The sequence below is a fragment of the Notamacropus eugenii genome, chromosome 6, assembly GCF_028372415.1.
Source record: "Notamacropus eugenii isolate mMacEug1 chromosome 6, mMacEug1.pri_v2, whole genome shotgun sequence".
NCBI lineage: Eukaryota > Metazoa > Chordata > Mammalia > Diprotodontia > Macropodidae > Notamacropus > Notamacropus eugenii.
In genome coordinates, this window is record NC_092877.1 from 33403985 (window position 1) to 33426294 (window position 22310).

The window sequence follows — 22310 nt, forward strand, 5'->3', positions numbered from 1 at the left end:
ATTATTAAAGGAAATAATTTAGGTTAAAAGGCAAGTAAGTTCAAGTGTTTCTGTCAGTATACAAGCCTACTGCAGAGACTGAGAACTCTGTAGAGTTATTCTCACTAGTAAATCTCTTATGCATAGCATTCTACTACTTAGAAAAACTTATTCTAAACCTTAGAGTCATATTCAATCTGAAAAGTTTAAAAAGAATGTGCTGCCCTTGGTAGACAAAGATATGTCTCTGAGATAGATGGCTGATTATTAGTGGGGTTACCTCTGCCATTAAGAAAGATTTTTCCTTACTGAAAAGCTAACTGACTTGCATGGAAACAGAATTTGCAAAGTGGACCTCTTCAGTTTCTACTCCATTATTTCTTAACCAGTGAAAGGAACACTTAGATGTATTATGAAGAAGTCCTTGAAATGACACAAAATTCCAGGTTTCTTTACAGATCTTTTTTAATTTTAAACCAGGATGATGGTGATAGTGGTAATTATGGTGGAAAAGGAAAAAAAGATGGCCTTTATATATGCATACAAAAAGGTAACAGAAATGACAGATGGATAGACCAGCAAACCTGGCAAGTTTACAAGAGTGCACAGATTTTAAAAGTTGGGGAGCTAATGCTTTAATCACGTGAGCTGAAAATGGACATGCTAAGATGTTAAAACTTAGAAATGAAACAGTTTAATACATAATAATGGAAACATTTTAATACTGTAGGCAAGACATTGAACATTTCCGGGCTTCAGTTTCCTTATCTGTAAAATGAAGGGATTAAATTAGGTGTTTTCTAAAATTCCTCCTGCTTCTAACAATTTATAAAATGCTACAAAAGACAGACAACAACTAAGTTTACATTGAAATCTGTCTATAAATTTTATAAAGAAGTAATACAGATAAAATATTCTAAAGTGGAAAAAGTAGAAAAGTATTGTGCCTTCCTGGTGGACAGAGCACTGGGCTTAGAATCTGAAGACTTATCTTCCTGAGTTCACATATGACCTCAGGCACTGCCTAGCTCTGTGACCCTGCAGAAGTTGCTTAGTCCTGCTGGCCTGAGTTTCCTCATATGTAAAATGAGCTGGACAAGGAAATGCTAAACCACTCTGGCACCTTTGCTAAGAGGACCCCAAACGGGGTCAGGAAGAATCAGACACACATGAACAACAGTGTCAACAAAACCTGTGCCTTCCTCGTTCCTTCTGTGTTTTCTCAGGAGATCATTACACCCAAGCTCCATCTGGATCTAGTCAATGCTATTGCACCGTTGAGTTTTAGCAAACCATGGGCCTCCCAGGCTGTATTCATGGTGACGGGGCTAAAAATCAGATGCTTCCTATTAAAATGCTACCAAAAGCGGATTGGAATTCCATTTTGCTAACACTATAATAACCACTGCATAGCATTGTTTATATTTTGTTTGGATGCCTAACTATACGGCTCTATAATACCATTTAAGACAAAGCTCAAGAGCAAAACTAAAACTGCACAGATACAGGCAAAAGGACATGACATTCTCAGTGTCTCGTCAGGAATACGGATGTTAAAACACAGGGATACCATTACTAGGCCTGTGTCTCCAAGAAAGGAAAAGGGTTCATATGTAAAAACGCATTGACAGGAGCTCTTTCCATAGGAGCAAAAACCTGGACATTCAGGGCCATCTAGTGGTGCCTATCACTTGTGATGCATGGAATATGTTACTGCACCATGACAAAAGGGGGTGGTTTCACAAGTACTTGGGAAGTCAGTGTGGTAAGCAAAGCCAGGATAACAATTTACATAACAATAGCATCCTTATAAAGAAAAAACACCTTTGAAGTACGTACGATCAACGTAATGATCAACCACGATGCTTGAAGACCAACGAAGAAGCCTACTACTCACCCCCTCAGACGTCGGACGATTGACTCGAGACGCAGCGTGAGATGTCTTTACAAGAGCCAAAGGAAGGAATTTTTTTTTTTTTTGCTTTATACCATATAGATTTATTATTTTTTTCTTTCATTTTTTTGAGGGGGAGGGAAGGGACTAGAAAAATTACACAACAACAATAATAGCTAATGTTTCTACAGCATTCACTACGTGCGAGGCACTAGCCACGTGCTTGTACAAACATTGTCTCATTTGATCCTTGCAACAACCCTGGGAGGTAGATGCGATTATTATCCATTTTACCAGTGAGGGAACTGAGACAGGCAGAGGTGGAGTGAATTGTCTGGGGTCACAGAGTCAGTAAGTATCTGAGGCCATATTTAAACTCAAGGTGTCCTGACTCAAGGCCCAGCACTCTGAAGGGCAAAGGGAAGGGGAGGGATGGTGGCAGAAGAAGAGAGGTTGTCACTGGATTCTTCTTCCTTCCCCTCCTCCCCCAGAAAGAAGGAATCACAGACAAGCAGCACAGCTTTGTAAGTTACACGCTGTATTTATTACACACTTAAAAGATAAGAAGCAAGTTCTGTGTAATGGAGGTTCACAGTCTCATGTACGATCCCTTCCTTTTGTTCTACAATGTGTAGGGAGATGTTGACTTTATTTAGTGTTTTAAGTTCAGAATAGAAATAAAATAAAGTTTAAAAAAATACAGACTCCTATTTCTCACTGCTGCCCTCCCTCTCATCTGGTGACGATCCTGGCTGTAGCTTGCTTTATTTCAAAATATTTCTCTGGGTCTGGAAAAGGAGAAAAAGAGGCAACTCTAGTAGAAGCATGGCAAGCAAACTTAACTTTTGGCATAGAGTGAGGTGGTAAAGGACAGTACAGTAAAAGCCAGCAGAGTTGCTGGAGAGTTGGCCTCGGTTAGGAAGACTTGTGTTCAAGTCTTACCTTGTATGAACCTGGTCAGGATTATTCAAGAACTCAGTACCCAGGGCAACTCTTCACAACTCTAAGGGGCAGAACAGCTGCTGATCTGCATTAGTAGATGGTGTTCCCTACACTGATGATGTTCTAGATATGGCCCCCCTCCTTCAAAAAGGTGCAACCAGATTAGGAAAGTAAAAGGTTAGGCAGCCCGAGTTATTGAGAAGAGTATACTGATTACTGAAAGATCTCTGAAAGTCAGAAAAGAGTGAAAATAATTAAGTCAGAAGGTTGAATAAGATGCTGAAGTAAAGAGAAGAAAATGAATGAGATCAGAAAAACAATCAAGAAGAAGGTAAAGCAAGAACTCTTTGAGGATGTGAAAGAGCTAGAGCAAACCAATGAGAGTGGGCGTCAATATGGATTAAAATGGTAATTACTGGAAAGCATAAACAAATCCAAAAAAGTAACGATCACTAACTTTCACTCCCTTCTTTCAGTGTGCGCAAGCCTTTGCGAAAGATCTCCTCTATGCAAGGCTTTTCACTCTGAAGAACTAGATACTGTGAGTCCAAGCAGGGACAAACATGGTATGGATGGGGCTGTGGGAAGACTAACCTGGCTGAAATCAAGCTTGGGAAGCAGGGTGAGAAAGCTGGAAAGGGAGGTTAAGTAGTTTGTATTTCTATTTGGATTAAATGTGACTAAGGTAATGAGGGAGAAAGTCAGGCTCTGACTCAGAAAGGTTTGGGCTCAAGTACCACATCCGACTTGTCTCTGTAGCACTGGGCAAGTGACTTAACCCTTCCAGGGAAATCTCTAAGATGAAAAGTTGCAAACAGTTACATTGGTAGAGGGAATTTCCTCACTAAGAGTTTCCTATACCCATGAAATTACAGGTTCAGACAAAAAAAAAAAGAAAAAAATGTAGGAAAGAGTCATTAGAGACATACCTTGTTACTTCTGAAAAAGCCTTCTGCCTTCAGCGTTTTACTGGGCACGTTGAGAAGGCGCAAGTCATTGTAGCAGCGTTCCAGAACGATTCTCATTGTTTCAGCAGGCAGATGTATAGTCTATAAAGGGATCGTAATTATAGAAGAGGACTTTTATTTTACAAGAAAGTATACCTTAATTCACAATATGATATTGGTCCTTTTTTCAGTGGGTTAATACGAAGGTAACTTGCTGAAGTTAAAAAAATGCTCAATATAATCTTACCAATCTCACTTATTTAAACTTTGCTGCTTGTAAGAAGCCCAAAGGAATACTACAAAAGTAATGCTACAACAAAAATCTGGACATAAAAATGTTTCACTTACGTCAATTTAATTTCAGAGATTAGAGGAGAAATCTCATTCAGAACTGAAAAGTTCATCTCATCGCTAGCATTTCACCATCAGTTCTACGCGGGATTAAAGTAAACTGCTTTTCTTTACATCGTAACCAATCAATCACATTCTGATAACTCATAATAAAGCTCACATTAAAGACAGAATAAGAAGAGTAAATTTTGTCCAACAAACATGTTTGTTTCCCATCATGTCTAGGAAAATGACTGAGGAAACATCTCCCCCAATCTCCGACCGTAGTCTCTAAGAAATGTCCCAATGCCACTCTATGGTTACAGGAACAAACCAGCGGTTGGCTGGTAAAGACACTGTCAATCTCTAGTTCCAGTTTCCAGCCACAGAAAGAGGCAGAGACTGAGCTGCTTCTACACCTCTGCTCCTTCACAGGGAGTATAAACTACGAAATCTGCTCCCACCACAAAGAGGAGCACAGGAGGAGCCTGCCTAAGCAGCAACGGTTCTGAGTGCACTGACACAAGCTACCCCTTACTGCGTCCCCCCGCCCCCCCATTAGCTAGCACGTTCTAAATTCTTGAATATACTCATATGCTATCTTTAAATGAATGGCAAGAACAGAAAAACCTATGTTAAATAAAGGTTAAAAAGGACAAAACCTGGCCAATGCCTCCTCAATCACAAAATGCTAAGAGAGTTTCTCTCTAGTATAGTTGATAAGACCAACCTAGGGAGCTAGAAAGACCTGGGTTCAAGACATGCCTCTGACACCTAAGCAAGTTACTTTACATATTAATAATCCAGGCAATGTTTTTACACCTAAGTCACAGAAAAGTTGCTGATCTGCATTGGTGAAGGCACTTTCCACACCAGGAGTTCCCCACTTACTAAACTAAAAGCTACTTTGGGTAGTCAGCAGGCCTTATTCATCTCCATTACCTTCTATGGTTAATCAAGGCATATAGTAAGTGCTCAGAAAAGTCTGCTGACTAAGGTATGTTTGGAATGTACCTAAAGTAATTCTTCTGGCTCAAACAGGATAAACAAATATTTCGTGTCAAACTTTTTAAGAACAATCTTTAAAAAAGAGAAGAGAAAACCGCTCAGCATTCCCAAAACTGTGGTGATGAACTCACTTCCAGTATTCACATCTTGCACCTGTCAAAAGTTGTCCTTTGACATGAAGCATTCATCAGCGTTAGATACCCTTCTCAAAAACGTTACTGTGCTCAAGTTTACGTATGCTAAAAACTAACCATAAATCTACATCAGACATGGAAATTATTTTCTTCCATATACAGACTGTGTTATTTAAGAACTTACCTTTGAAATAAGCTGCTTAAATTCAGTGACTGTTTGATTTAAATAAGCTCGTATGCTAACTGGAGGAGCAACAGACTCTGTCTTTATATCGACCACATGGACTTTCACCATCACCTCTGCCACATTTGAAAAACATAAAAACAGTATTGCTAAGTATTTAAAGCAATTGACTTAAACAAGCTATTCATAGTAAGATTGTCAATAGTCACAAAGATGGGAACTTTCTTTTTGTAATAAAACAACAAAAAAACCCCCAAAAATGTACATAATAATGTACAAAAATGTACATAAATGTACACATTTAGTAAGAAACTGTCTTTGCCACTCTTCATGAGAAGCTGCTCTTAACAAATCAATCAAACTTTTGATAATGAAATTGAAAAAGAATTCAGTAAACTTGGCTCCTAAAATGCTGCAAGTTAGTAAACAATGCCTCACTACTGACTTCCGCTCCAGAAGTTACCAATAAAGCAATGTGCACTCCATTTCACAGAGTAGAGAAAGAACAATTTGATCTGTCTTCCAAAATGAGAGAATATTACTGGAATGTTATTTCCAGTGCTCTACTGTGACATTTTCTGAAGTACCAAAGTACAGTTTTGACACTCTCCAAAATGTGAACTGACACCATTTCGTTATCTTAGATATTGGTTACGCCGAAACAATAATGAGCTGGCATTTAAGGTCTCATCTAGTCCACACTACTGCTAACAAATAACACGACCTACAATGTTTAAAATTATCTTGTTATAAGTAAAGATCTGTTGGGAAAACTATTTCACCAATTTTCTTAGAAACTTTTTTCTAATCCTTTTAGTTTGAAGGCCCTTCCATTCATTTAACTATCTTATCCTAAAATTTAAGCTCTGCCCCACTCAATTGTGCCAAAGAAACAGGAATTCTAAGCTGCGTCAGGATTCCCAGGGCTTCTTCTCCTGAAGTCCACAGCATCCTTTCCCTCTCTCCCCGCTAAGAAGCCATGGAGAAATTTGAGGGGGGGGTCCATCAACTTGGGTAGGAAAAAAAACCTGACACTTTTGTTTTCATTAACCTCTAACTGAAATTTAACATTTTTTTCATTTATGAACGTAGCTGAGGAAAAGCCACTCATATATTTTAGTAATTTTTGTTGTAACAAGGGAAACCCAAATAGTCTACCACATATCATAATATGAGAATTAAGATATAAAACTTCACATCATACACCCTTTGTGCTAATTATGGTTTTGCCTCTGATTTACTATGTGATTATGAATAAAATTCAGTTTAACGCATATCAGTGAACGACAAGTAGTATCACTTAGTGTTTATGTAGCACTGTACATTTTATGAAGGACCTTCCTCACAGTAGTATTGTTAAATAGGATGTTCTGTGATTCCCTGTGATTCCTCTGCTTCATTTCTATCATCCTCTAAGTGTTTTTATGAGGAAAAGGCAGACTAAGTTTCAATGAAGTTATCTCTAAGATGAGGTTACTATGGATCACAGAATTGGAATCTGAAGGGATCTTAGCTATCGTACAGTCCTATTCTCTTACTTTACAGGTGAGGAACCTGAGCTCCAGACAAGTAACTTGCTACAGACCACACAAGTGGTAAGTGACAGCTGGGATTTCAACCCAGATTCTGACTCCAAATCCAGAATTTCTTCCTCCTCAGTCCATACTAGCACTTCCTTACATTATAGGAACAATGCAAAGAAAATGCTCTGTTATCACTTAAAAGCAACATGAAAACTCATAATTCTGTACATTTTACTTTCAAATTTCCCTTCTAGAAACAGTCCTACATAGCTAAGTAACACAGTTAGCCTTCTGACTTAAAGATCCTGTATAAGGAAGAAGGATAATTATATTCATTTTGTATTTGGGTTGTTTATTGCATTCTCTATATATTTCTTTGTACATATCCTTTTCAAATTTTTAAAAGCTCATAAACACTTCTTAAAAGTCATTCTAAATTCTGGAACGAGTAAAACTGTTCAAACCAAATTCATTCAACTGAAAAAATAGAAAATTCCATCCTATATCACCTCTAAGTAACTTTAAGTACACACATACACACACACACACACACACACATATACATACATACATACATACATACATACATACATATATTTCTTACCACCAGGTTTATAAGACTGGAAAACCTGATCAGGTTTTCTGGTTTCCAAGAGTAGATCAAACATGTATGTTGATTTGACTCCACCAAGTAGAAGTCCCATCGGAGTATCCTCTTCTCCTTCATATGACCGTTCTAGATAATCATGAAACTCATCATACTTAACAAGACGACAGCAGTCCAGGGGAATGACCTCTTCTAAATCCATCATCTAAAATTGGAAAAATTACCCCACAAATTTTATTTTTAATCTATATCAATATTATTACCTATAGTTCTAAATATATACTTGTGACTTGTATAGATAACAAATACAATAGATTTAGAGGCATAAATGAAATGCTTTTAAAATTAAAAACTTTTCGATGCAAATTTTAAAGTTAAATTACTCTCAAAAGTCAGGGTAATATATATACATATTGTAGGCTACAAACTTGTGAATCATAAGGGGAAAAACAGCGTGGTTTAAATCCAGGAATCACTCCATCATTTGTTCAATTATAAGGAAACAATCACTGCCATAAATGAGGAGGGAGAGCCTTAAAGCAACCTGCCTTGCATAACAAGGAACTACATTATAAGAGCTCACATTCACAGAATGAATAAAATATTCTTCTTACAATAGCCCCATGTGCTAGGTGGTTTAGGTTATTATCATTCCCATTTGCAGACTAGAAAACCAAGACAACAAGGAGTTAAAAGATTAGCTTCACTGTTAACTGATGGTACTGGTGCTGGAACCTCATTCTTTTGCCTCCAAATCCAAAACTCATTCCATCCACCAGTGCTGTCAGACAGCCACTGTCCAGAACATAAAGATCCTGCAGGCTGCATACTGACTTAGTTTTACAATGTAATGTTATCTTTGTTATCTCTATTTTATTTTATTAAATATTTCTCCATTCCATTTTAACATGGTTCAGGAAGCACTGTGGGCTTGATACCTCTGCATCACACCACACTTCCCTGGACCAGACCAAAATACATAAAGGTCATTTGTGCTACCAAACTTAAGTCTGCCTTTTCCTCATAAAAACACTTAGAGGATGACAGAAATGAAGCAGAGGAATCACAGGGAATCACAAAACATCCTATTTAACAACACTACTGTGAGGAAGGCCCTTCGTAAAATGTACAGTGCTACATAACACTCAGTGATACTACTTGCCATTCACTGATGTGTGTTAAAACTGAATTTTATTCATAATCACACGGTAAATCAGAGGCAAAACCATAATTAGCACAAAGGGTGTATGATGTGAAGTTTTATATCTTAATTCTCGTATTATGATATGTGGTAATGACTATTTGGGTTTCCCTTGTTACAACAAAAATTACTAAAATATGTGAGTGGCTTTTCTTCAGCTTTTAATATTAAATCCTAACCAGCCTAATTCATGCTGAGAAATGAAGACTATCAAAGAGGAGGAGAATGTGCAAGAGAGGGATGTGAGGTATATCCTTTGAGAGAATCCCATGCTCAGAAGAGGACAATTACTGTGGCTCCTGCATTGAGCTGTTTTCACTACTCTCTCTGGACCACTACTGCTTCTAGGTCCCAAACTGAGTGGAAAGAGAATGAGTTACGATTTGGGAATGTGCACAGAGCTTTACTAGAAAAGAAAACTAAAATGAGCAGCCTTAGTGATATAATGGGATCTCTAAGATACTAAAAGAAAAAGAAGAGGGTTTTCAAGCTTGACAATTTACAATGGAAAGAATTTATGGGAAAACATGGACATGACTGTCAAAGGAAAACCAAGGCTGTGGCTTGTACCTACCTGTAGGAGCATCCTCACATATGAAACCACAAATCTAAGCACTACTCTCTTACTTAAGAATGGTTACAGATTGGTAAAAACATAAAAGCTATTTACTGAAATGTAAATTTAGCAAACAGTATGAGTCAATATACCTTATAAGCTATTTCTACTGCTTCCTTTAGGGTCTTATCTTTATGAACCTCCAATTTATTTTCCATCATCACCTGTTTCACAGGATGCATGCAGAACAATTTTATCTGTAATACAATTTGTAACACAAATTTAGTAAACATTTAACCAGGTCCAAATTCACATCTTCTTAAATTAAGTATCTTTCTTTACACAAAACTTAAAAAATTATTTAGATTCGCTGACAAGAATGTTTTTATTAAAAAATATTTGTCTTGTTATTTGGTAACCCAAATTTTATCATCTCAAAAGAACTACTGTTAAACCCATTTTATCCCACTGCTAGAACGCTCTTTAGTCAGATAAAGGTGAGAAATCTAACCTTGCAGGTGTTGCGCTCGATCTCACGCTGCCTCTTCTCTTGCTCTTCCAGTTCTTTCTCTTTTTGCACCAAGTTCTTAATGTGCTCTGGGTAGTCATTCACTTCTAAAAATTCTACCAACAACAACAAGTGTAATCAGGCATTTTCATTCTAACTGAGCTGGGATCACCACGAACATCCGACTGTAACCTAACAGGAGCAGCTGGGACGGCTCCTTCCCTACAGACCTGCTCTTCTACACTGGGATCTGAAAATGACCCCACTGGCAACAAGAGCTCCTTTGCCATTTCTTCTAACAGCAGACTTGTCAAAATGCTATGAGCTGAGTTTTGAAGAATGAATCTGAAACGTAAGAGCTAGCATTTATATGGTGCTTTAAGTTTTGCAGAACATTTTGTACGTTATCTTCTGTGGTCCTCACAACAACCCTGGTAGATAGGCACTATTACCATTCTCATTTTATGGAACTGAAGCAGCCAGAGGTTGGATGACTTGCTCAGGGTCACGCAGCAAATAAGTGGGTGAAGCAGGATCTGAACTCAGGTATTCCTGACTCCAAACCTTCTCTGCCTCATGTAACTATCAGGAAAAAAGGAAGATGAGACACTTCCCATTTTGACTCTAGATATTTGGTCAGAGGAGAAAGATGAGAGGAGAGAGGGAGAGAGGAAGGGACAGGGTTGAATGGTGAGAGAGAAAGGGCTGGTTGGAGACACCGTGTATATGTGTATGGGGCAGACAGAGACAGTGAGAGAGCCATCAGACCTATGATTTCATTGGTGTAAGGGATTTTTGGTAGGTAAATTCCAACCAATGTGGATAACGCAACTGTTTTTACAACAGGGGGAATACAGTTTCCCAAAACTTTTACCAGCTCCGAAGTCTCATATTGTTTTTCTTGGCTTTAAGTTACTTCCGTTTCCTATCATTTGAAGAATTCTCTCAAAGAAACAGGTATACATATTTATTTGTACTATGCCTAATCCACTGACATTTCTCCCAATCGCTCTGTCTTAGAGAAATGTCCTTCTTGGTTACATTTTGAGTAATTTATTCATCTCCTTCCTTAACCCTCCCATTCTAGACCTGTAATTGATTAGAGTGAACCTACAACAAATCAGGAAACCCTTTATGTTACAGAAACCTAAAGGACTTAAAACATGCCACGGCTCTTCTTCACCATCATCATCACTCTCACAGTCGTGGTCACCACCACCATTATGATTTATACCATGCTTATTCTGTGCCAGGCAGTAGGCTAAGCACCTTACCAATATTATCTCATCTGATCCTCACAGCAACCCTGGGAGGGAAGTGCTGACCTTCCCTTGCCTCCTTTAGGCTGTTGTGGATGAAACTGAACAAAGGCAGATTGAGACACGGTTTTCTTAAACAAGACAACATTTTATTAACCAAGGTGTTACCTACCAATAAACTGGGTCAATGGCTACCTCAGCTTTGCCAAAGACTCCAAGATGGGGACTCAACTCCTTTTTATAAGAACAGAGTAAAGAGTAAAAGGGGGTCGGTGGGGAAATAATACAGTCTGTTCTAAGGCTGGTGACATGGGGATGAAAACAACACGACTGGTCACATGGCTGAGGCACAGGGAACAATGTGATTGGTTGAAGCTGGGAATGGGGGGCTGTGAATAAGAATGGGTGAGTTTATCGTTTGAGTCCATCTGCAAGATCAAAGACAGGGGGCCAGACTTGTTTGTACAGAAAACCAGACATCCTTGAAGGAAAGCATGGCGGAGATAAGAGACCAGACTCTCTGCTGGCTCCTTGCACCCCCAAGGATAGGAACAGTAATGAGCAGGAAAACTGGATTTCTAAACTTAACTTCAGTCCAGCTGAAAATGATGCAGAATCAATTTGTCTTCTCAAAGCTCACCATTTCCTTTCTACATCACTTCACCATTATTCTCCAAGTTCCTTCCTTCTGATTACCCCTCTTCTAGCTCTTCCTTGCGTCCTATCCTTTGGGTTGTCCTCATCAGGTATCTTCTCCAAGGACTGTCAATAATTGCTAAGATAGTGGCTGGGCTATTTACAGAACAAGGTAGCCTGGATATCCATTAGAATTGACTTTTACTAATGATCCCACACTAACTCTTTTAGGCCTAACCTCTAGTACCATTTCTAAAAAAGTACCATCTTTCCATGTCCTTGCCAAGAGGTACAGCAGATTTAATTGGGAAACACAGATCTGGCGATTCTGTTCCTAGCATGGAAAAGGGTAAGTGATAGACCCATAAAACTGAGGCTCACATGTGGCTTCACAGATAAGAAAATCTTCTAAGTTATAACGAAGTCCTGTACTTTCTCTGGTCAGTACTACCTGATTTCAAAATAGTTATAGTAAAAAAGAACTAAATTTTAAAACAATGCTTTACTTTTCCTCCATGGAAAGTAAAATCATTTTATCTTTTTAACACTATCATTTTCCTTGTTAAAAAGGGAACAACTTCAGTTACTTCCTGGCAGGAGGAGTGAGAGTTTTATAAAAATTTGAAGCAGGAGCCCTCAACTGTTGTCCCTTGTCAATACCAAAATTTCTCTTCACAAAGAACAAAACAGCAACAAAATCACATTCTCTGCCATTATACCACACAGCTGTTGGACATCTGTGTATCACAGTCCCTGACAGTGCACAACATATGGCTTAATCATTCTGGCATCTCCCTCAGTGTGTTGCATGCTCGTCCTTCGTTGCCATCGGAGAAATGATGACATGACTCGTACTTGACTTTGTTTTGAGTGAGGGCGGGCTGTGCAGGTCACCAGCCTCACTTCTCCTCCAGAGCCATCTGAGTCCAGTGACCAGATGTTCCTCAGGATGACTGAAGATGACCCAGGATGAGGCAATTGAGGTTAAGTGACTTGCCCAAGGTCACAGAGCTAGTGAGTGCCAAGTGTCTGAGGTGAGATTTGAACACAGGTCCTCCTGACTCCTGCACTGGTGCTCTATCCACCGCACCACCTAGCTCCCTCAGTGTGTTATACTTTGCATAAAGTATTTGCTAGACTACAGAGAGGAAACCACCCCCCCAAAAGACACTAATTTCTGAGGGCCTTTCAACTAAAAGAAAATAGTATAACCAAAATACCTTTAAACAACCGCCATGACAAAATGACTGCTGAGAGACCATAAGCAGACAGTTATAATTTATGCTTTTTCCTAGTCTACCCAAGTTCATGAACAAGCATCAAAATGAAACTGCTTTTTGTTTTCTGAGAACTGTTCTACTGCAGGGGGTGCACTGGGAAGACGAACAGTGGCAGAAAGGACAGCCTAACTAGTGAAGAGACCGGTCCCAACTCTTATCACCTTAGAGGCTGTGTGACTTAGAGCAAAAGCTGGAACCTTTCTGGGTCTCAATTTCTTCATCTACAAAATGGGGATTTAAGAAGATTCCGGAGTTTGATTTGGAAGGAATGTTAGAAGCCACTGAGGCTAACCTCTTCATTTGACAGATGAGGAAACTGAGCCTCTAGAGAGGTCAAATGGCTTGATCCAAGTCAAAGTGGTCATAAGCAACACAAACAAGGTACGAATGAATTGGGGCTCTTTCCACAGCACTGATACCTTATATTGTCAATGACGTGTTGTTATGAAGATGAAGTGAGATGAAAATAAAAGCACTCTGCAATCATAAATATCTTATTGTGACTTCATTACAGGAATGTTAAATGTTAAATACAGTTAAAAGACAGATTTTCTTCATTTCAGAGATGTAAAAAATATCTCATTTTTGCAAAAATACTTGAGACAGATTTGGATCAAGTTATCATTTGAATGTTAAAAAAGAAATAATGAATTTTAAAACTGTCTTTTAGATGCTCTCTATAAAATATAAATTTAGGAGAGACTACTTAAAATTTTCTTAAATAGAGACGTCATTGCAATCGTACTTCTACAGAGCAGAAAACAATTGGGAGTGAGCTCATCTTGGTTCTTATTTTTTTGTTACTAAAGGACTTTATTATAAAGTGACTTCAAGGCATGGGTTTCATGCTGTAACCTACCATTGGCTTATTTAATATTGAATAAGGATTCCATTGCTAAAAAAACTGAAAATAACCCCAAAACTTATCTTACAAACGTAGTGACCACTCTGGCAAGATTTATTCTATAAAAACCATTCTAATAAGAAATATTCTATTCAACGACTATATTTCAAATTCTAGTTCAAGAAATATGAACGTAAGGACAAGTGCCTAGCTCTTGACATTGGAATTCTTCTACATACATCAAACTCACTAACTAAACTTTGGAGATTGTTCATCCAGTACTATGTGACTGACAAGAAAATGTTCCTATTATATGTTCATAAAATCAAACTGAATACACTTACTTGCATTTCTCGAAGGATCCTTCAATCTATATATAAGCATATATGCATTTGTGGAGCTAGTAGGAAGACAAAGAAAAGTCAGCTGTGACTGAAAATCATTTTATTAGGTCAAAAGCATTTATAGAAAATACTCTTTCCTACTTCATACGACTAAGAACTGTTTGGCTTCGTTCAGAGAGGTTCACACTTAAATTGCTCTAGGCATGAGTGAAACTTTCTTATGCTTGTTAAGTATGCATGGAGGAAATCATTCTAAAACCTCCCTTGATAAGTCATTCTGTTATCCAACAAGCTTGTTTCCCAAAGTGACTTACTGCAATTAAAGCCCTAGTTAAAGTACATTACTGCCACCACAAAGGTGAGGACAAAAAATTCAAATGCACAAATCTAGCTGATGATCCATCCTGTGCCCCATCTTCCAAGAAATTAGAAAGTTACTAACCTGGCAAAGGCACTAGAATAATATCCTCGACTTCCTGAAGAGCCACCATGGGTCTTCTTAATATCCTCTTGGGTTATCTGAAATGTTACAGCACGGTACTTATTATGTAAAATTTTTAGTTTGACACTCTACATTGTCACTAAACAAATGGAACTGCTGCATTTAAAGGTGAGCACACCAAAGGAAAAAGAAAAGGAAAAGAGAGGGGAACACACACAATCACAATAACCACTCACATCTATTAGGTCTATGTAAAATCTTCAGGTGATATCTAAACAGTTAAAAAAAAAATCAAATTTTCATCAGTAATCGATGCCTACCAATGAATTTTAGCTCGAGATGATTAGGGGACAATTGTAAAAGGCCAGGTAAAGAGAAAAATAAAAGAATTTTAGCAGCTGTCAAATGAGTGAGATGAAAATAGCAGGGTATTAAGAAAGCCCAGGATCCCCTCCGTCTTCCACGTCTTCCTCACCTCCATCCCCCCACACAGCTTGCTGATGAACAGACAGGGCAGAAATCTTGAAGTACTTGCTTACCCGACTAACATGCTGATCATTGAAGCTGTACCACTGTTCATCACTGAATGACTTTATGCATGCATAATAATGACCACCAGCTGCACTTCCCGAATGAACCATAACAGAAAAGAGTTCGTATAGCAAGGAATTCTAGAATGAAAAGCAGCAACACAGAATGAGAAAATAAGAATCTCATTGACCTTTATTCCACCCTCTTTAGTCCATACACTTACAATAAGACCACCAGAGATCTCAAGCTATGTTACATGGGAAAACAAAGGTGATGAAAATAATATGAATCTACAAATTGTTAGACAATTAGGAACAAAATCTGAAGTTTGTTTCACGCAGTGTAACAATTTAGTATCTATTTCCTCCATTCTCATCGTAATGCACACTAAGAAGCTGCAGGTCTATGAGTGGTCCACAGCAAGGAAAAACTAACAAGAGAAATATACACAATGACTAGAAAGTGGATTCTTCTTTACTAACATAATTCAGGGCAGCCAGGTGGTGCAGTGGATAGAGTGTGAGGCCAGGAGTCAGGAAGATCTGAGTTCAAATCTGGTTCTAGACACTTACTGTGTGGCCCTGGGCAAATCACTTAACCTTGTTTGCCCTAGTTTTCTCATCTGTAAAATGAGCTGGAGAAGGAAATAGTAAACTGCTCTTGTATCTTTGACAAGAAAACTCCAAGTGGGGGTCACATCCAGAATTGGATACAATTGAAACAACACTACTAACATAAAATCTTCTTCCAGAATGGGGAGACAAGTGGTATCATTTTATGAACACTTGAGATTTGGGAATGACCACATTGGTGATTATATATTTGAGATTCTCCCCATAATAATTTACCCAGAATTATCCTGTACTCATTCACAAGCAAAGTTAATTGCTATCTGCATCTTCCAACACTACTTTCTCAGTTAAAAACTCAATGGTTATAATAAAGGACTATTTTTATGGAGTTTTCTAGAATAAAAAAATAAAGGAAAACTAGATTAGGTACTTTTCAGTTATGGTTAGGGGAATAATTCTTAATCAAACAAGGACAAAGGTGTTTGCAAAATACAGAATAGTTAACTTCAATGAAAAGAACTGTAAAGTTCGTGTACAAACAAAATCAATGCAATTAGGATAAGAAGGGAAACTGCTGATTAGGGGTAAAATATTTGTATCAAATATCTTAAAGAAAGTTCTAATATTCAAGATATATGGGGAATAAACATGAACAAACAGCTTTGAAAAGAAAAACCTGAGCAGCTCCATGAAAGGCTGATTGATATCACCATTGTTAGTAGAAATGTAAGAACCCTAGATGACAAATTCCAACCAACCAAGTGGCAAAGAGGACAAAAGATGAGTCTAGTTCATGTCTGAAGACCTGTGGGAAACTAGTCACTGAGGTGCAGCTGTGCAACAGGCTAACCATTCAAGGCAGCAATGTGCAATTGGGCCAAGAAAGTGACTAACATGACTGTACTCTTTGCCCAAGGGATCCTCTAGAGTTTTCTATACAACAAAATGTTTATGGTGGTACATTTTTACGGCAACAGTAGCAGAGAAGTGGAGAAAAAGCAGACGCGGACAGATCCGGGAATGGCTGAACAAAATTCTACGAATGTAACAGAACACTACTGTACCTTAAACTATAAAGAAAACGAAGAATAAAGGGGCAACAGGAAGTCATACAAACTAAGACAAACTGAAGGAAACAATATGCACAATGACTATTTATTTTGCCCTCCAAATTTATTGGTTTTCAATTTCCAACAACCACTTCCATAAGTTTTAAATTTCACAATGACTAGTTTTAAAAAAAGTTTTTATCATTGTCTTCTGTTTCTTACATCACCAGAGCTACCCTAAGGACTTCCTCCCCCTCGCAGAGAGCCATCTCACATAACAGAAGCATTTTTAGGAGAGGAAAAACAAATCAGCACAACCAACTGAACAAGTTCGAGATGTACCATGTGTAACGTCTGTGGCGACCTCCCACCTCCACAAAGGGTAGGTTGAGGGTGCCCTCTCCTCTCTCTTCATTTGAATTCTGCTTGATTGTTATAATTTTGTCACATTTCTTTTGATTTTTTTGGTGTAGTGTTGCTCTTTTCATTTATATTGCTGTAGTTACTGTATACGTATAGTTCTCTTGGCTCTGCTGACTTCACTCTGCAGCAGCTCTCACAGGTCTTCCCATGCTTCTCTGTGTTCACCACACACATCATTTCTTACAGTACAGTAATATTCTATCACATTCATGTACCACAATTTGCTCAGTCATCCCCCAAGTGATAGGAATCTGTTTTGTTTCATGTATCATTATTTCCCGTAACAAAAATGCTGCTATCAATATTTTGGTGCATCTTCTTACTGATGGCCTCCCTGGAGTATAAACACAGGGTCTGAATATTTTGGTCACTTTATTTGCATAATTCCAAATTGTACCATTTCACAGCTCCACCAACAATATATTAGTGTGCCTATCCTTCCACAACCCCTCCAAAACTGTGTATTGCCATTTTTTATAAGAAGTCTCAGGGTTAATTTGATTTGCATTTCTCTTCATAGTGATTTGGAGCATTCTTTCATGTGGTTTTGAATACTTAAAACCTTATCAGAGAAATCTGACACAAAGATTTTTTTCCCACTTGACTACTTCCTTCTTATCCTGGATGCATTAATGCTGTCTGTGTAGAAGATCTTCAGTTTTAAGTGAACAGTCAACTACTTTGTCTTGTGTCAGCTGCCACATCTCCTATCTATGGCTGTGAGAGACATGATCTGCTTCTCTTCTCATTTTTTTTTTTTTTTGGTATACTCTACAATAGTGGAAATGGAATTAAAATATATTCAAGCTTGGTCCCAAACAAAAGATGAGGAAAATATACCCTACCCTGCTCTACAGAGCTAAAAGATTATGGATGTAAGCATTAGATACACTGCCAGACTCGGTTGATATGTTAGTTAATTTTGCTCAGTTGTGTTTTTTTGCCTCTTTATTTCTTTTTTACTCTTTGTTATAGGGGATGGGTACGAGTAAAAGGAAAGAGATATACAGAAATGAAGATGTAAAAACAAAAGACAATATAAAACCCATAAAGTTTTTATATCCCTTAAAAAATGGTGCTCTTATGAGTATGGGAGAAAAACATGGAGACAAACACACTATAGAGATAGTCCACATCCTCATAATCCTAATTAAACTTTGCATCTAGTACCTAACATAATGCAGGCACCACAAAAACAGGTATTAATAAAAACTTTCTGGATTGTTGTGGGATATTAATCACTGAAACCTCACTTTAGGATTTTCATTTCTTTCATATGGTTTAAACACCTCTAATAAATGGAAATAGGCATGATACTCATAGCTCATGGATTCCCACAGAGTTAGAGATGCATTCCAGTGTACAGTATTTAACACAAATATAAGTTAAATTTAATTCAACAAGTATTTACTAAGCTCTTCTTGGGTACACAGTTGCCTTGTTAGGCAATGGGAACACAGAGATGAAAATGATGGTAATTGTCCTCAAAGATGTTATAATGTAACAGGGGTCAAGTTTCCCTTACAAATATGAATAAGTATGAAGCAAATCAAGATAATAACAGGCCACAGGGACATAGATTGACAACTAGAAGGAACATTAGAAATCATGTGACATGAGGCAAGGGGAAGGAGCTCCAGATAAAGTGACTATAGCTAGGATGGACAGGGGAAGAAGGGACAGTGATAAGACGACAATAAAAGATGTATATTTCAACTATGCCTGAGAGGAGAAAGTTTTCAACTGGCAGAGACATGGAAGTATTCCAGATAAGGGGAGTGGGCAAGAGGAGAGAAAAAATTTAAACAGAAAAACACCATGGGTGAAACACAGACGCTATGAAGGAGAGTAGTCTGAGAAATACAGTGATAAGGTAGGAATCATCCATACTGAAAGATGTCTTCTGTAAAAGCCTGAGGAGTTTCTAGAAGCAGCAAGGCAGCACAGAGATAGAACACTGAACCAGGAGTCAAAGACCTGAGTTCAAATTCCGCCTCATATACCTATTAGCTCTGCTACCCTGGGCAAGTCATTTAACCTCTATCTGCCTCAGTTTCTTCAACTGTAAAATAAGGATGATATTAGCACCTACCTCACAGGGTTATGAGGACCAAATGAAATTATTTTTTTACGAACTTAGCAAAGTGTCTAACCTATAGTAGGCACTTAAAAAATGCCTGTTTCTTTCCCTAGCATCACCCTCCCTCCCAATGTAATGCAAGCTTTAGCTAAGGTAAATTGAGTGAAAAGTATTTATTAAGTGCTTACTATATGCCATGCATGGTACTATGCACTAGCAATACCTCTTCAGGAGCTCAAACTCAAATTAGGGGAGACTGTATAAAAGAGAGACCAGCTGCAGGCAGGATGACAGCAGAAGGGCAAATAGCAAGGTATAATAATGATCAGGGTACAAGGCCAGTTAGATGACAGGGAGGAGGGGAGGCCAAGCAGACAGAAAGGCCTGGCTGTCCTCCTTTTCACCACAAGGATGAGAACTGAAGACATGTAGTTCATCCAGAGGCATCCTGCATCTTTGGAGGAAGTAAAGAGAAGGCCAGGGGAAGAGACATGAGGGTCCATCACTCCCACCAACTCTTCACAGACTGCATGGGGAGGGCAGGATGGTCACAAACAATATTATGAAGTAGAATTGGGGCGGGGGGGGGGGGGCGGGAATTGACAATGGAATAGATGTATGAGTAAGCGGGAAGAGTCAGAGTTTACACAGGGTTTGAGCTGGTATGATGAGGACAATGGTGTTCTTAGCAGCATGAACAGAAAGGTTAGCACAAGTAGGTTTGGGAGAGATGATAAGTTTTGTTCAATTCCACTAAAAACACTAAATGCTTCCTATGTGCCAGGTATTCTACTAGGTACTCTGGATAATGAGATTAAAAATGATAGTTCTTGCCTTCAAGGTACTCACATTCTACTCAGGGAGCGATGACATAGTCACAGTTAAACACAATACAAAGAAACGTATAATGGGAACAAAGGAGAGATTCAGACAATGTTCCATAAAAAAAAGTGTTGCTGTGATGTTACTGTGGTTGCTTTGTCCCCCCTTAGAAAGGCAGGTCCCGTCAGCCTTATCAACCACAGGTAGAAAGAAGCCAGGTCACAAAGGGCTCTAAATTACAATGAGAAGTTTTCTTGACAAGGGACGCACTGGAGTCTGCTGAGCAAGGGACTGGCACAGATCTTTACTCTAGAAAAATCACTTTCATAGCTCGTTATGTAGATGATAACTTAGAGAAGAAAGAGCTGAAAGTAGGGGGACTAAGCAGGAGAAAGTTATTAACAGTCTAGTCAAAAGTCAAAGAGGGCCTGTACTATCTAAGCCTAGAGATGAGGGTAAATGCAAGGATTTAAGTAAGCATCTATTTAAGATACAGTCTCAGACACAGTGCTTAGTGCTTTACAATATTACCTCATCTGATCCTCATAAGACCCCGGGGAGGGAGGTACTATTATAATCCCCATTTTACAGGTGAGAAAACTGAGACTGATGCTAAGTGACTTGCCTGGGGTGATACAACTAGTAAGTGCCTGAGGCTAGATTCAAATTCAGGTCTTCTCGACTGCACACTCAGTAAAAATGATGGTTTGAGGTAGTTGACTGACTATGTGGGGTGAGGAAGAGTGATGTTGAGAATGTATTAGAGATTGGGAACCTTGATGACTAGGAAAATGTTAGTTTCCTCAACAGAAACAGGACAGTTCAGTAGAGGGGTGGGTTTTGGGGGGAAAGAATGAATTGTGTTTTAGATACACTGAATTTGACATGCCTGTAAGATATCAAGTTCAAAATATATAATAGATAGTTGGCAGCGTAAACCCAGATATTAGAAGAGACTGAGGCTAGACATATACACGTAAAATTTAGTGTTTGATAAATGCAAAGATCTAAGCTTTGAGGTCAAGAGCTCACTATCTGACAAACTCTGCTGGAAAAACTGGACAGCAGTTTGGTAGAAACTAGGCAAACCAGTATCTTACATGGCATACAAAGACAAGGTCAAAATGAGTATATAGACTAGATATAAAGGGTGATATCATAAGCATATTAGTAAAACATGGGAAATTCTACTTGTCAGATCTATGGGTAAAGGAAAAGTTTATGACCAAACAAGGAACAGATAGGATAATGGGAAGTAAAATGGATACTTTTAATTACATTAAAAAGGTTTTGCACAAATAAAACCAATGGAGTCAAAATTAGAAGGAAAACAGGAATCTGGGGGAAAAATTTACAGGAAGTTTCTCATTTCTCAAATATATAGGGAACTGACCCAAATATTATAAAAATAAGAGCCATTCCCCAATTGTTAAATGGTCAAAGGACATGAACAGGTAGTTTTGAGAAGAAATCAAAGCTACCAATAGTCACATGAAAAAATACTCTAAGTCGCTACTGATTAGAGAAATGTAAATTAAAATCACTTTTAAGTAATACCACCTCCACACCTATCAGACTGGTTAATAAGACAGAAAAGGGAAATGATAAACGCTGGCGGGGATGTGGAAAAACAGGCTTACTAAAAAGAATGTGAAAAACAAACGAAAAAACACATAAGTAAATAAATGTCACACACCTAAGAATGTGAAAAACAAACAAATACATGAAGGACACACGCCCGCATGCAGATGACAAATGACTCCGTGGAAGCTGATAAGGTCCCTCACAATCGAGGGATGAGATCTGGAACGATGATCCACCCAACGGACTGAGAAAGGATCACAGAGGCAGAGCAAGCACCAAGAAGTGGTCCTCCAAGGTCCAGAAGAGACCTGTACTCATTTAAGATGTAGGTATTTTGCCCCCACATTAGACTGAAGGTTCATTCAGGGCAACAAGCCCTGAGCACAGACACCTGCACATGTGTCTGAAGATTCAAAGGAGCTGCATCATTTAAAATGGTTAAAAGAAACTTTTGGTGCAACTGTGAATTACTGTTATAGGCATGATTTCCCCTACTTGTTTGCCCTCAGAGAACCAGACATGGTATTCTCAAGCTAAACACAGTGCAGAGCTGAGAAGAGCTCTCTGAGCTGCACAAGCCACTGTCCAAGTATTCTGCAATCATCCCTTTCACAGTGATCATTCTCAAAGC

General features: G+C 38.5%; 1 protein-coding gene across 5 annotated transcripts in view; it reads right to left on the reverse strand.

The window, feature by feature from the left end:
* The window catches only part of USP47 (ubiquitin specific peptidase 47), a 105925-nt gene that overhangs the window by 9897 nt on the left and 73718 nt on the right, over positions 1-22310 (reverse strand). For all 5 annotated transcript variants that reach the window (XM_072619424.1, XM_072619422.1, XM_072619423.1 and 2 more), the window contains 8 exons: positions 15158-15289; positions 14619-14695; positions 14177-14232; positions 9817-9929; positions 9458-9562; positions 7546-7753; positions 5419-5534; positions 3745-3864 (listed from right to left, as the gene is read on the reverse strand). In XM_072619424.1, coding sequence (XP_072475525.1) covers positions 3745-3864; positions 5419-5534; positions 7546-7753; positions 9458-9562; positions 9817-9929; positions 14177-14232; positions 14619-14695; positions 15158-15289 — 927 coding nt within the window. The remainder of the gene's footprint in view (positions 1-3744; positions 3865-5418; positions 5535-7545; positions 7754-9457; positions 9563-9816; positions 9930-14176; positions 14233-14618; positions 14696-15157; positions 15290-22310) is intronic.